This window comes from Molossus molossus, unplaced genomic scaffold (assembly GCF_014108415.1).
Source record: "Molossus molossus isolate mMolMol1 unplaced genomic scaffold, mMolMol1.p scaffold_m16_p_18, whole genome shotgun sequence".
Lineage (NCBI taxonomy): Eukaryota > Metazoa > Chordata > Mammalia > Chiroptera > Molossidae > Molossus > Molossus molossus.
This window is the reverse complement of record NW_023425353.1, coordinates 48,754,914-48,770,082: the sequence shown is the minus strand read 5'-3', so window position 1 is coordinate 48,770,082 and position 15,169 is coordinate 48,754,914. Positions and strand designations below refer to the sequence as shown.

At 40.3% G+C, this 15,169-nt stretch overlaps 1 protein-coding gene and 2 pseudogenes across 8 annotated transcripts in view; 2 read left to right on the top strand and 1 right to left on the bottom strand.

Annotated features, from left to right (window-relative positions):
* The window catches only part of SLC4A7 (solute carrier family 4 member 7), a 112,875-nt gene that overhangs the window by 20,385 nt on the left and 77,321 nt on the right, over positions 1 to 15,169 (top strand). The window contains exon 1 of one of the 8 annotated variants that reach the window (XM_036267231.1): positions 14,743 to 15,110. The exons of the other annotated variants lie outside the window; for them this stretch is intronic. Coding sequence (XP_036123124.1) covers positions 15,078 to 15,110 — 33 coding nt within the window. The 5' untranslated portion in view covers positions 14,743 to 15,077. Of the gene's footprint in view, positions 1 to 14,742; positions 15,111 to 15,169 lie in introns of those variants that run through there. 8 annotated transcript variants of the gene reach the window in all.
* LOC118633381 lies at positions 6,563 to 6,852 on the top strand (annotated as a pseudogene).
* On the bottom strand, positions 8,502 to 12,261 carry LOC118633489 (annotated as a pseudogene).

Genomic DNA, 15,169 nt, shown 5'->3' with positions numbered 1-15,169 from the left:
CCCTGCTGAGAGAACTGATTCAAAAAGGGCGTTTTTGTTATTGTAGTGTGTATGTTGAATATATGAAACCCTGCTCTTTTGAAGCATATGCAATATAGCTGTATCACCCTTTATTTTTCATCCCTGTTATCTGCGAATGCCCACTCCACATCATGTTGAAAACATTGACAGCTGACTCAGTCTTCCTGTAGGTCTCTCTGGTGAAGGCCTGTCATCATTGTAGGTGGTGTGTGAGTGCAAAATGGGCGACCCGTTTCAAGTTGTTGATTTTCTCATGGGCTGGGACCCTTACTTCCCTTCTGTAATGTTCTGGAGGGCCTCTAGATGCGAATTCCTAAATTTAGGTATTCAAGTCTGACCATAATCTCCTTTTCACCACCAGCTCTCTTACTCTACTTGTTATTCTTTGAATTTTGAAGCTCTCCAGTCACTTACCTCACTTTCCTTTTTTGGTTTTGGTCTGCTTCTTCTTCTTCTTTACGTAGTTTAGAACCTATGGCCCGTATCTTTAGCCACTCTCTGTTTGAGGACATTTGTCATCATGTTTGTTGTTATTAAATGCCAGTAAATCTCCAGTTCTTGATCAGCTTAACTGTTCAGAACTGCTGGAAAAATTTTCCATAGGCGTATAAAATTTATGTTTACATTCATGTTTACATTTTACATTCATGTAAAATTCATGTTCCCTTTACATTCATGTTTCCCTCTGGTTCTTCAAATGCAGAAAGACTCCTACATATTTCTAATGATCTCCCGTTCTCTACAGTGGGCGCATTAAACATTCTCTGCTCTCTTCAGGTTGTCTCCTGTAGCCCCTGAACCCCAGCAAATATTGCTGCTTTCTTCACAGAGTCAGTAGAAGATACCAGAAGGGAGCTCTATCCACTGCTCTTTTCACTTTGATTACAGCTGAAACTTGTCATGTCTTCAGTTGAGCTTATCATACCTCTTGTTTCTCATCTCAGTGAATAAATGGCACCACTGGCTCCAATTCGAAAGTTTGAGCATTATCCGAGACTTCCTTCCCTTTAGCCAAAACCCCAGTCCAGTGGATTCAGCATCCTCTTCTCCATCTTCCATTAGTTGACTTCTCTCCATACTTCCTTGGACGACTGTGGTTCAGTCCTGTCTTCTTTTGCTTGAAATAATACAGTACCTTTCCACTGTGACAGGAAAACTAGTATTAAAGAAATACATTTAATGACACTTGTTCGAGAATGGTAAAGCAGACTTTATTTAAGGGAGGACATTCTGATGGGTGTAGGGACCACTACCATGGGGGAGAGAGATTGGACTCAACTCGAACAAGGACAAGTGGGCACTTATATTCAGGAAGCAGGGGATCAGTGGATGGAAAGTTACTAAGGGAACAGCAGAGGTAAGGGGGGGATTCTTGTTAGACCAACTCAGCAGAATTGCTGAAAGCAGACAGGTTGATAAGATATCCAGGCAGGGTCAGATACCAAGGATTAGGGATTTTCCTTAAACTGCCTTAATAGGGTTCTTCCTCAAACTAGATTTTACAGGGACAGAGAGGGAAGCCAAAGGTTGGCTCTGGGCCTCATTAGTTTGGTCAAAGGACAGTGTCTGGGTCACAAGTTCCTGCGTGTAATTCTTTATAGTGTTGCCTTACTAGAGGGATTTTGTACCATTGATTATATTCCTCATTACTGTTAGGATGAGTCTACAACTTACCTCAGGCTCATTTTGCCTTCTCAATCTTTTTCTGTTTTATTTATTTATTTATTTATTTATTTATTTATTTATTTATTTATCCTCACCCGAGGACATTTTTCCATTTTTTGTACAGATAGAGTGGGAGGGAGAGAGAAGAAGAAGAGAGAGATAGAGAAACATCGACGTGAAAGGGACACATCGAGTGGCTGCCACCCGCACGACCAACCAGGGCCGGGGACAAACTGCAACCGAAGTACATGCTCTTAGCGGGAACCGAACCCTGGTCTCTCTGTACCGCAGGCCGACGCTCTAACCGCTGAGCCAAACCGGCCAGGGCTCTTTTTCTGTTTTTACTGCTCTTTCTTCCTATTCTACGTTTTAACCGCAGTCAACTGATTTAAAAACAATTTTTTTCTTTATTGATTTTAGAGAGAGGAAGGGGGAGGGAGAGAGAGATAGAAACATTGATGAGAGAGAACATTGATTGGCCACCTCCTGCATGCCCCCCACTGGGGATTTGGCTCACAACCTGAGCATGTGTCCTGACTGGGAATTGAACTGGTGACGTCTTGGTGCATGGGTTGACACTCAACCACTGAGCCACACCAGCTGGGCGACACTTAAAATTTTGTATTCACTTGAAGAACTATTTGATAATGCAAAGGGCAACTTAGGTTTAGAATAGTGCATACTATATTTTCAGTAAGATGCAAATTTGCATAGATTGAATGGAAAATAATTTGCATTGAAGAAGCCTTTGATATAAGGGTTGGTGCTACATCTCCTTAGATTCAGGTTTGATACTATTTCAGGGGTACAGTCTTGGTTGTTTACTCTTCTCCTAGAATTCAAGAGGTGATCTAAATGAGTATGAAACCATGATCACAACTGGAAAGGCAAATGGCAGTATGCCTTACCCATGCTAGGACCAATTTTATTTTGCCTTTCAAAATATCAATATTTTAGAAGCAAATAAAAGCTATAGGTGACTTGCTTTGAACCTGTCTAGCATGGAATACTGTATTTTGTGTTTATCACTGAGAATCTGTTGAATACATGTGGAGTTAATAAAATTCTGTATAAAGAATATCATACCTTCAAGGAGCTTGAAATGCATTGGGAGATGGTGGTGAAAATGTACAGTATAAATGTACTTTTATTTAAATATAACATGTAAAATTAACGTAGTATGACCAGTAAAGATGATCATGTAGCAGAGTGGTACTAATACCTCATATTTAGTTGAGTGTTTATTTTGTGCCATGAACTTTTCTCAGCCCATTACATTCATTTATCTTGTTTAATTTTTACAACCTATCACTATAACAACTACTGTTATTATCCACATTCTACAGATGAGGACACTGAAATCTAGTGAGATTAAGTAATTTGCCCAGCTGGTGAGAAGCAGAGCTGGGGTTTGAATTCAGGCTGTCTGCCTCTAGCAACTATACTCATTAATGTTTTATCTTCAGCCACGATAAACTGGTTGACAAATTGCATTATGTATGTATAGGTACAGTTTTCAGTAGTATCTAGTCTTAATTTTATGCTAATAAAATTTACAGAGATAATTTCTTGGATAAGGTCATTAATTAGAAGCTGTTTCTCAAGTATATGTAAATTATCTTAATTACTTAATAAAATATTGTGCACTGTTTGCTTGTTTACACATGATTTGGTTCCTGCGCCCTACTCTCTACTCCATGGCCGTCTATTTTAAGGTTGCTGTTTATTTCCCAAATGAGACAACCATTCCTACATCCACTTTATAGAGTCCCACCATTTTATACTTCTTATTTGTTGTAGTTTCTTCTATTTTCTTTGTCTTTGTCAGTCTACCATTTTTTTGGTCAGGTCATCATTTTTTATTTATTTATTTTTTCTGTTTTCAATCCTTACCCGAGGACATTTTTTTCTATTTATCTTCAGATAGAGTGGCAGGGAGAGAGGGAGAAACATTGATGTGAGAAGGACACATTGACTGGTTGCCTCCCTCATGACCCGACCAGGGCTGGGGACGAACTGCAACTGCAGTGGAGATCCGTGACCTTGACTGGAGTCGAACCCGAGACTCATTGGTCGGCGGGCTGACGCTCGAACCACTTAGCAAATTAGCCAGGGCCGAGTTGTTTTTCTTTAGTCTCTGCCACCTTACGCTGTGTAAGCATATAGTGGGTTACTGTTGTTAGGAAGCTTTATTTTGTTATTTTTTTAATCCTCACCTGAGGATATATATTTTTTTTCTTTCTGTTTATCTTCAGATAGAGTGGGAGGGAGGGAGAGGGAGGAAAAGAGAGAGAGAGGGAGAGAGAGACAGAGACATTAGTGTGAGAGAGAGACATCGATTGGTTGCCCCTTGCAGGACCCTGACCAGGGCTGGGGACCAAACCGCAACCAAGGTACGTGCCCTTGACTGGAATCGAACCTGTAACTCTCTGATACTTGGGGTGACACACTAACTGCTGAGCCAGAACCGCCAGGAGAATGTGAAATAAACTATCTGACCATGGTGTTCATTTGAATTCAATTGAATTTATTACTTAAAGTACTAGATTATATGCTATTGAGCGTAAGGACAGTTGCTGGATGAATTAATTTTTCATTTGAATTTGGGTAATTAGAAAGATAAATATTATCTTGAATCTTTAAAAAAGGAACTAGTATCAAAGAATAAATGGCAACAGTATTTGTGGTAATTGGTAACCTGTCAGTTTACTGGCATAATGGTTAAATTTGGCAATATTTTAATCTTAAATCCTTATAACTAGTTCTGTCGCATAAATGACAACTTTTACCTCAGTAAGTAAAACAAGTAGATAAGTTGTGTGGGTGTTCCAGGCAGTGTTCTTTTGATTACTTTGCGTCAGAAATATATTTAAACTAGCCATGGTTAGAGATATATTGTAACTATACAGTTTGTTGTTGTTTTGCTGGGATCCAGGAAAAGCTGCACCAAAGCTTCAGAAAGAGGAATGATAGCTTCAGAGAACCACTGTCGCTAATCGCCTTTCTCATCTCTGACGTATGTTTGGCTTCTTTGTCAGGTGCCACTTGAAGTCACTCATATTTTCTGTCTGCATCTCCTTAAAAAAAAATTTTTTTTTTCTCTGTCAATCTGACAGAGTCCATAGTCTGGATCCTTCTAAGCAAGGCTGGTCTATGAATTTTGATTAAGTAGATTAACCAAATAACTGCATTGTGGCGAAATGCATGCAGGCATAACTTGAAACAGCTTTTAAAAAATGACTTTTGACCTCCTTCATTGTACATTCAAAATGCCGATATGGAAACTATAGCTCTTACTATATCCTAACCTAATACATAAATGGAATATTTATTTAATAGTTATAGATCTCCCTAATATTTCAGATTTTGTAAATCTAATTACTCTAATTAAATGCCCAGATTTCTTAAAGCAGCTGCCAGGGAAGTTTTTTCAAACCCTGTAATTTCTTTGCCTGGAATAGAAATTTAGGCCTCTTCATCAAACAGCAAGAGATCAATTCCATGTGTTCAATGATAGCCACCAGATGGCGACCTTATATGTTGTTGAAGACTAGTATTTGCTGAAAACTGAATTGATGATGATTGCCCAAATTAAGCAATGTATGTCTATGTGAAGTAAGAAATAGAACAAACCTCCTTGGCCATCGTGATTAAAGGACATTATTCTTCTCGCATTTTTATTTTTTAAAGAGTGTAGGAAAATAGGAGAAAAGCAACAGTTTTAAATTAAAGAATTTAAAACATATTTTCTTTTAATTAAGAAAATATCGCCCCCACCTGACTGCATCTTCCTTATTTTGGTCAACTTAAGAGAAACGTTTCTGGGTCCTTCGCTTCTTGCCAGCAGCACCATTTGCATCGTTAGCGGTTCCACTGTCTGCTGTGTTCCAGTATTAAACCAGCGATTCACATCTTAAAGGAACTTACATGGCCAGTACATATGCCATATTTACTTTGCACTAACATTTTTTTTACATTTACTGGGGTGATATTGGTTAATAAGATTATATGGGTTTCAGGTGCACATTTCTGTTTACATCATCTGTATATTGCATTGTGTGCCCACCTCCCAGAGTCAGATCATCTTGTGTCACCATGTATCTGACCCTCTTGAACGCTTAACTCCCCAGGCACCCACTCCCCTTCCCTCTGGAAACCACCATAGTTGTCTCTGCCTATGACTTTTTGTTTCTTTTTCGTTTGTTCATCTGCTGCTTTCAGTTTTGTATCCCACATATGAGTGAAATCATAGGGTTCTTAACTTTTTCTGTCTGACCTATGGCACTTGACATGATATTATCAAGGTCCATTCATGTGCTGTCATAATCATTTTAATTCATGTATAGTTCTCCATCTGACTTACACTTTTAGATTTTTCCCCCTTTGACTGAAATTCACCATTAGAATTCTAAGTTTATTGGTATTTCTTTTTTCTGAATTGAAGATAAAAAAATCAGTTTATGTGATTATATAATTGGCTGACTGTGAAGCTGGAAAAAAAAAGTCTGTTTTCACTGTGCCTGCAACTTCATTTTTAGAAAATGGGAATGTATTGAGGATAATTTTGAACCACCTCTGACCATGTGAAATGTGCTCTCAAAAATGTTATTTGCCTTGTTAAACAAAGTTGTATTAAAATACGAATTCATCATAGTTTTGAAGACTTGACTAAAATGATAATTTTTCACCTTTAATGGCTCCTTAATGATTAGCTTTGATATTAAGTCTTATGCTGTATTCCCACTGGCTGCTCTGAAAGGGCACCTTTGCTCCCTACGCGCCTCTTCCCACGCTGGGGGGGCTAGCAGCTTTTTGGCCCGAGTCCTCCAACTCTTGCTTTCTTTAACCGTGACATCGGACCACTGGTTCGCCCCACGTGTCAGACGCGGCATGGACACCAGCTCCGAGGTCACCACCGAGGACTTAAAGGACAAGAAGGAAGTAGTGGAGGAGGCAGAGTTGGGAAGAGACTCACCTGCTGATGGGAACGTGATGAGGAAAATAGGGAGCAGAAGGCTGACAATGAGGCAGGTGAAGAAGAGGCAAAGGAGGGGGGAGGTGATGGTGAGGGAGAGGATGGGGAGGCTGAGGCTGCTACCAGCAGCTGAAGATAATGAGGGTGACAGTGTTGACACTAAGCAGCAGAAGACCAGTGAGGATGACTAGACTGCAAAAAAGGAAAAGTTAAACTTAAAAAAAAAGGCTGCAGTGGGCTGTTCACCCTCCACATCCCCTCATTCAGGATCTGAGCATGGCCTGTCACGTCCAGTAGAGTCCTGTCCACCGAAGGCAGTGCCACCTCCCCCCACCTGCAGATGGCATGAGCTCTCCACCCAACCAAAACCGCAGTGTGAATTTGCAACAGGGGAGGAAAAAAGACCCAAACTTCCAAGGCTCTGCTTTTTTTCCCTAAAAGTACTTTAAAAAGGAAAATTTGTTTGTGCTTTTTATTTACATTTTATATTTTTGTACATATTGCTAGGGGCCAGTCATTTTTAATAATCTCAGGATGACCAAGCTAGCCTTTGGAGTGTTCTCTGCCCTTCTTTTCTGACTTGACATGTGGTGTGACCATGTTCATTATACTCTCAAAGAAGAAAAGAACCTTATTAAAAAAAAAAAGCATTAACAACAACAAAACTCTTGCTCAGAACATTCCGTTAACTTTTTGTGTGCATGTCCTTAGCTGTACTATAAGTAGTTGGTTTGCATGCAATGGTTAAAAAGGCCAAAGATAAAAGATTTCTTTTGTGCTTCTTTTTGTCTATGAAGTTGCTGTTTATTTATTTATTTATTTATTTTGGCCTGCTTGATGTATGTGTAAAACAATGTTGTCCAACACTAAACTGAAATTTTATTTTGCTGAATCGTTCTACCAAACAACAACAACAACAAAACCCCAACTCTTATACTGTGTATTGAATTAATAGATCCTTAACATCTTTAGAGAAGCATGATTTTTGCTGAAACATAGACCAACTGATGTATCCTTCTGTACTCTGTTTATGTTTATATAAACATACACTCACAAATAATGTATCCTTTGTAAAACATAAAAATATGATCATAAACATAACCCTACAACTTGTGTTTTTCTTAACAGTGTATTGCTGCTATTTTTTTTTTTAATAGAGTGGGAGGGAGAGAGAGGAAGAGAGAGAGAGAGAAGTGAAAGGGACACATCGAGTGGCTGCCTCCTGCAGGACCCCAATCGGGGCCAGGGACAAACTGCAGCCGAGGTATGTGCCCTTAGCGGGAACCAAACCCAGGTCTCTAGGGACCACAGGCCGACACTCTTAACCTCTGAGCCAAACTGGCTAGGGATATTGCTGCTATCTATTGAGGGGCACCTCACAGTTAATTCTTTTTTTTTTTTGTCTTTTTAAGTAACTTTATTGTTTGTCACAATTTATGGAAAACCTTATTTGCCAGTAAAATATCCTCATTTAACAATATAAATGAAAAACGCCAAAGAGAATTTGGCACAGCTTTGATAATTTCCCGAGCTCCTGGTTTTCAGTTCCTCTAAACTACACTCTAATGCAGTATTCAAAGCTTTCAGAAACACCAAATTCAGTCACTCCTGAAATGATACATAATGGCACTGAGACTACTTACTCTTAATTTCTCCTGTGTGCACACATGTACACTACTACAGCCCATCAAACATAAATCTTCCCTTTGATATAACAGAGATTAAGACTAAATACGATATACTTTAATTTTTTTAAAACAACATTAGTAGTACAAAGCAGGATAGAACACAAATGTAACTAATCAAAGAGCTAGTAATACCTTTTTAACTTAAGGTGGTTTCAAATGTTCAACAATATTTTAAAGACTTTTACATACAAGCTAACATATAGCCCACTTTTCTTTTCTGAGAGAAATGTACGGACAGTACCCTTAATTACACCCCTGCAAATAGGGCATTTTCTTAGAGAAGGGGCACATTCCTGGCATACTACCAGATAACCACAAGGAATGAATGCAATAGAAACTTCTTTGTCCATGCACACTTTACAAGTTCTTTCTTCTTGCAACCTTCTTAATTGTTCTTCAGTGACAGACCTGAAACATCTTCTGATGGAATATACTTCATATTCTTTTCCACAAATAAGTTCTTATATAATGTAGAGTCATTTTTTTTTAGACAGTTTTTGAAGATGTTGGCTGCAGCATTTCCTTTAAAACAGTATCATTCAGCCCTGGCCAGTTTGGCTCAGCGGTTAGAGTGTCGGCCTGCGGTCCGGAGAGACCCGGGTTCGGTTCCCGCTAAGGGCATGTACTTCGGTTGCAGTTTGTCCCCGGCCCTGGTTGGTCGTGCGGGTGGCAGCCACTCGATGTGTCCCTTCACGTCGATGTTTCTCACTCTCTCTCCCTTCCTCTCTCTCCCTCCCACTCTATCTGTACAAAAAATGGAAAAATATCCTCGGGTGAGGATAAAAAAAAAACAAAAACAAAAAACAAAACAGTATCATTCAGTTCTCTTGCTTGTAAAGGTCTTATCTGTGTTTTTTGTTTAACTATATCATGTTCTTGTTGATTGATTATATTGGCCTTTAAAAGATTATCCAGGATGGGAAGCACACAAGTCAACTGTTGAAAGAGAGCCATTCTATTCTTCCGAATTAATGACAAATCATCTGATGCCATTTCTTTAGTTTGTCTTTCTTTTTCCTTGTCTGTTTTCATCTTGCTGACACAATATCATTAACTGTTTTGTAATTCTCTCCAGTTGTTAGAATTTTACTCTGAACTGTCTGTTCTACCAGTCTTATACTGAAGCCCATTTCCAAGGCAGCTTTAACCACAGGTGTATTCATCATGACTGCATCTTCTGAAGAACTTTCTCCAGGTCCAAAATGAACAATTGGTGGATCAGCATTTTCATCTCCAGGAGTGTGTGAAGTTGACAACAGCTGTTCAAGAAGATGAGACTATCTGGCTTGAATTTCATCAACAAACTCCTGTCCTTTCATGCGTATTAAGAACTCACACCTTGGAAACCATTTGGAATGTTCTACCTATGGGTCATCTCCAGATTCCCAACACCTTAAGCCACCATCACAACAAAAGCATTTGACATCATCATTGCGTCCTCAGTGCGGGTGCTGCACACTCCAGGCAACACGGCGGTGCGCGGCCTCCTCGCTCCCAGAAGCCCCGGCGCCCAGGCAAGATGCACCTGGCCAGCTCCGGCCCGCGCTCCCAAAGTCCCCCGCCCTCGCAGGGCCCACAGGGACGCACGGTGAGGTCAGCGCGCCCAGGTGACGTCAGCGCGCCGGCCAGTACCAAGTCAACGACGTGCAGGGGCGCCGGCGAGTCCGCGGTCGGAGAGCTGGACTCAGCCTTTGTTCCCCTGCGGTCAGTGGGTCAGCGGGCGGGAGGAGACGGTATCTTGCCCGTCACCTTGGTGTTTCGATTTTAAATCTCGCGGTCTGAGCACTTTTGACATTTCCTTTTTTCTGTGTCCCTAACATGCTCCGGAGGGGGACGTGGCACCCCGTGAGCCGCAGAGTTTGAATCTTCAGTTCTAATTCTTTATATATTTAATGTTTCATGAATGAGGTATTCTGTTTACTTTTCTTCACTTTTATTTATTTATTTTTAAACTTTATTGCTGAATCGCTGAAGGAGAGGGTATCAGACAGGCTCACCTTGATCCTGAGCAGCCCAGCCTGCACAGGTCTGAAAGGTTCCTAGCCTCTATCACCCGCTTTTGTGCCTCTGAAAAAGAGGGTCCCGTCTGAGAGAGAAACAGACTCTCCACCATGGGGAAAGCTGACAGAACTCACAGCAGCATGGCACTGGATGGCCCTGGCCCTTGGCTGAGCCGGACTGGCACCATTTGTAAACCTGAGACTTGGTAGTGTCTGGGGATGGAGGAGGGGAGGGGTGCCTGCACACTGGGTGAGGCCCCAAAGCCTTGGGAAATGTCTGCCTGGTCCTTTTTATGCTCTTGAGGTTCTCACTAAGTTCCTTGAGCATCCTTATAACCAGTGTTTTGAATTCTGCATCTGTTAGATTGCTTATCTCCATTTTGTTTAGTTCTTTTCCTGGAGTTTTGTTCTGTTCTTTCATTTAGGGCATGTTTCTTTGTCTCCTTATTTGGGCTGCCTCCCTGTGTTTGTTTCTATGTATTAGATCCAGTTGCTATGTCTCCTAGGGTGGCCTATTATAGTCGGTGTCCTGTAGGGTCCAGTGGCATAACCTCCGTGATCACGCCACCTGGGCCTTCGAGGTACAATCCTCGTGTGGACTGTACACCCTTCTGTTGTAATTGAGTCTTGGTTGCTGTTGGCATGTCAATGGGAGGGATTTACTCAGGCTTATCAGCTGCAAAGACTAGCTGTGCCCACTGACCACTGGACCTTTGACTACCTTGGAGTATCAGCTGTGCAGGGCCAGACTTTTAGTAGGGCTCTAGTACCCACTGAGTCCACTCCTTGAGTGTGTCACTTGTGGAGATGGTGCTTCGATGTGGTCTGAAGCTGTCCACTGGGTGTGCTGGCTCTGGGGCTAGGTCAGCCACTGTCTGTGCTCTCCCCAGGGCCACCAGGTATAAGCAACAAAGTGATCTGCAGATGGCTGCTTCTTGTGCTGGGCTTGGAGGTGCCCAGGCAAAGCCAAGCTGTGAACCAAGGCTGGCTGCTTCTAGTGCCAGGCCTGGGGCCAGTTAGCTAGAGGTATGGGTCTTACTGAGACCAAGATGCTGTTTTGTTTGAGAGAATTTAGGAAAATCTGAAGCAGGAGCCAAGAGAGGCCAATCCTATGGTAAAGCCACTGGAAATAGCTTGAGTGGGGCCTGAAAGTTGGGTGGGGCAGGACCTCAGGGAATCACCAGGGCAGGGCAAACAGTGTGAGCCAGGTTGTTGGAGTCCCAGATGTGGTGTGTGTCTGCTGGGGCAGTGGGGAAAGGGCTCACTGAAGGAACGGTGACCCTCAGTGGTACATCTGTCCAGGAGAAAGCTGCCTTTCTAGCTCTCACCCTGATGCCCAACAACTCAGTTCTTCCCCGTGTGTCTCTGGTTCCTTTCAAGCTGCCACCCCCTCTCCCCCTGCTGGAGCCTGGAGTGAGGAATTCTGAGTAAGTCTGTGCGCGGGCCCTTTAAGAGGAGCTGCCAGGATTCCAGCTGACTCAGCCTCCCTCAACCTGAATCCCAGTGGTTTTTCCAGCCAGAAGTCATGGAGAGTTCTCTTCCTGGCACTGGAACCCTGAGCTGGGCGGCCTGGTGTGGGACGGAGACCCCACAGCCCTCAGAGAGAATCTTCACAGCCCAGGTATCACCCTCCTGATTTTTATCAGCCACATGTGGGTTGGTATGGGCTCATCTGCACCTCTGCCCCTCCTGCCAGTCTCCTTGTGGCTTCTTTTTTAATATTGTAGTTGTAGGACTTCTATTCAGCTCGATTTCAGGCGGTTCTGAATGATGCTTGTTCTGTAGTTGTAATTTTGATGTGGTTGTGGGAGGAGGCGAGACTGGGGTTACCTGCGCCGCCGCCATCTTGCCCGGAAATCTCTTTTTTACTTTTAAGGTGTTTTCTATTTTTGCCAGTTTGAACAGTAAGCATATTTGACTGTATATTTATGTTTTTGTGCTTTCATTTTTCTGTAGTAGATACCCAAAGGTGTATTGCTGCACAAAAGATATTCTTATAGCCCTGGCCAGTTTGGCTGAGCGGTTGGAGCGGCGGCCCGCAGACCAAAGAGTCACCGGGTAGATTTCCGGCCAAGGGCTGTACCTCGGGTGTGGTCGGTCGGCCCTGGTGGGGGTCTCGAGGCAGCCAGTGAAGTGTCCCTCTCACGTGGATGTTTCTCTCTCTCCCCCTCTTCCCACGCTATCTGAAGATAAATGGAAAAATATCCTGGGATGAGGATTATTAAAAAAAAAAAGTTCTTAAAAAAATGCTTACTCACTAGCTTATTCTCCAAAGAGTTTTGAGCAACTTACACTTCTACTAGAAAATGGGAGAATGTGTCTTTCTATCTTTACTAGTTTTAGATGTTAATTAAAACTTTTTTCTTGATAAAAGGGGATGGGAAGAAACTTCAATAGGAGACAAATAAGTCTATGGCCTTGATGGTGGTGGTGACTGCACATGTCCCCAAACTCACTGAGCTTTATGTATTAAATATGTGCAGCTCTTTACACATCAGTCATACTTTGATAGATTGGTTTAAAAATAAGTATTCCTATTAAATAAAAACTACCAAGATTTAAATTCCTGAGTTTATATATTACTATCTAAACTGTAAAACTTTATTTTTGAAATTTTATTTGAATATTGGTTTAAGTAGTGCCCAGGATAAAGGTATAACAGGTAACATTTTCGAGAAATGGATTTTTTTTATTTTGATGAACAATAGCATTCTCTTTTTTTGCAATTTGGGAAATTAACAATTTGTATGCACTAATTCCTTTTCTTTCTTCCTCCTTCTGGGTACTCTTAACCTTCATTTCCTCAGCCACCCCGCCTCACCTAAATCCCTATGCTCAGGGTTTTTATAATCCACTGGGGGTGAGACATATGCATGACCAGGAGGTTAAACTCTTATGCTAGTGGGGAGGGCCAAGATTTTCTACAGGAGGTAAATTTCAAGAAGTCATTGTAGAAATTGGTGTTGAACTTGATTGTTTGCAGATGGGCTTGATGTATTGAGCATTTTAAAAACTAGTGAATAGTACATCTTTCCTATTTATCTCTTTAGATGTATGTTAACTTGCTAAGTATAAATCATAGAAAGTCTGAGATTTAAAAATACGATTAGTTATATGCTTTATTGTAACTGTTGATATCATTGTGGTTTCTAATTCTTAGAGAAGTTGAGGAAAAGGGGAAGCTTTATGTGGATCTGAAGGCTATATCATGTCTTTGGCCTGGTATCTACTGTCTTATAAAGTAGTGGAAGATCAAAACAAAGTGTTTTCTTCTCTTTAATATATTATTTCAGTTTTAAGTTTCTTATTTTGTTATTTATCTATTGTATGTCATCAGTGAATTCTACGGGATTAGTTGGTAGTAAGTCTTTACTTTTGGGATATAGATATTTCTTTTGAAAGTATCCCTTATTTGCTTTGTTAAAATACATACTTTGATGTTATGAGGAAGCAAAGCTGTGTGTTCAAAGATATATTTTTAGTTTAATTTAGATTACATGGATATGAATTTGGTAGGTATTTTATTTTATTCATGTTCAGTTAGAATTTTTAAAAAATTAACTATAGTTTGAAATTTTTTTCTTGAATTTTATGTACATGGTCAAAATAGTTTTAGACCAATAGGTTTCAGTATAACAATGTACAAAACATTCGTTTGAAATGGTTTCAGATTGCACCTTGCAAATTAACCTTTAAGAAACGACTGCTTGTTGAATTTGGTGAAGTATCAAAGAGGAATAGTCACAGTCACCTGAAAATAGTATTAAAACACCCCCTCCTTTTCCAACAGCATATTTGTGTGAACCTGGATTTTTTATGTATTTCAGCCAAATAACAATTGTATCACATTGGTTGTATCACATTGGTTGCAGAAGTAGATATGAAAATCTCATTGTCTACTATTAAGTCAGATATTAAAGATTTGGAAACATGTTAAAGCCATTCTCACTAAATTTTTATTTGAAAATAATTATTTTCATTAAAATGTTTTTTATGTTACTATGTAATAGCTTTATTTTAAAAAAAGAATTTAAGTATTTTAAAGTTTTTTTTGTTTTACTTTTAATAGGGTAAATATAGATGTTAAACTCGTAAAAACAAAGGCCATTTGAGGGTCTTCAGTCATTTTTTTAAAGAGCGTAAATGGTTTTGAGTTTGAAAGTTGGAGGGGTGCTGCTCATTTCCTTTTCCCCTTTTAGCTGTTATCCATATGAACACTTAATTGTTTCAAGTGATTATTATAAATCATAATATGATTTACTATTATTAATATAGTTACAATAAGTTGGTATAAATATAGTAATGATAAAGCAGCAAAACTCTTTAGATGAAAACATTTTTGGAGATTTCTTGAAATTAAGTGAAAAAGCTGGATTTAGCAGACTATGTTGTTGAAAATATGTACTCTAAGATAAATGCATAAACACACACACTAGTACATTCATCCACATATCCTTAGGGTGTACTGTCTCTTGAACTGATATCACAGAAAGGTTTGTGTGTATGCCACTCTCCAGTTCTCTTATGCTGTGACCCCTTATAAATTGTAGTTACTAGATTGGAAGATTAGGCAACTTAGAAGACAGTGATTGGCTGTACCATAAAAGCAACTTAGAAGAGTTCATCTGTGCAAAGCACAGTGACCTAAATCAGATACGTACTCACTGCCTGTGGAATCAAGGGACTTACTGAATTACATTATCAAATACAAGGCATTTATATATTACTATGGAAAGATTTCGCCTGGAGAAGAAGTTACCTGTATGTACCTAGTTATGATCTTGTGTTTTATTTACAAACAAGTTTGACTCTTTCAGAGT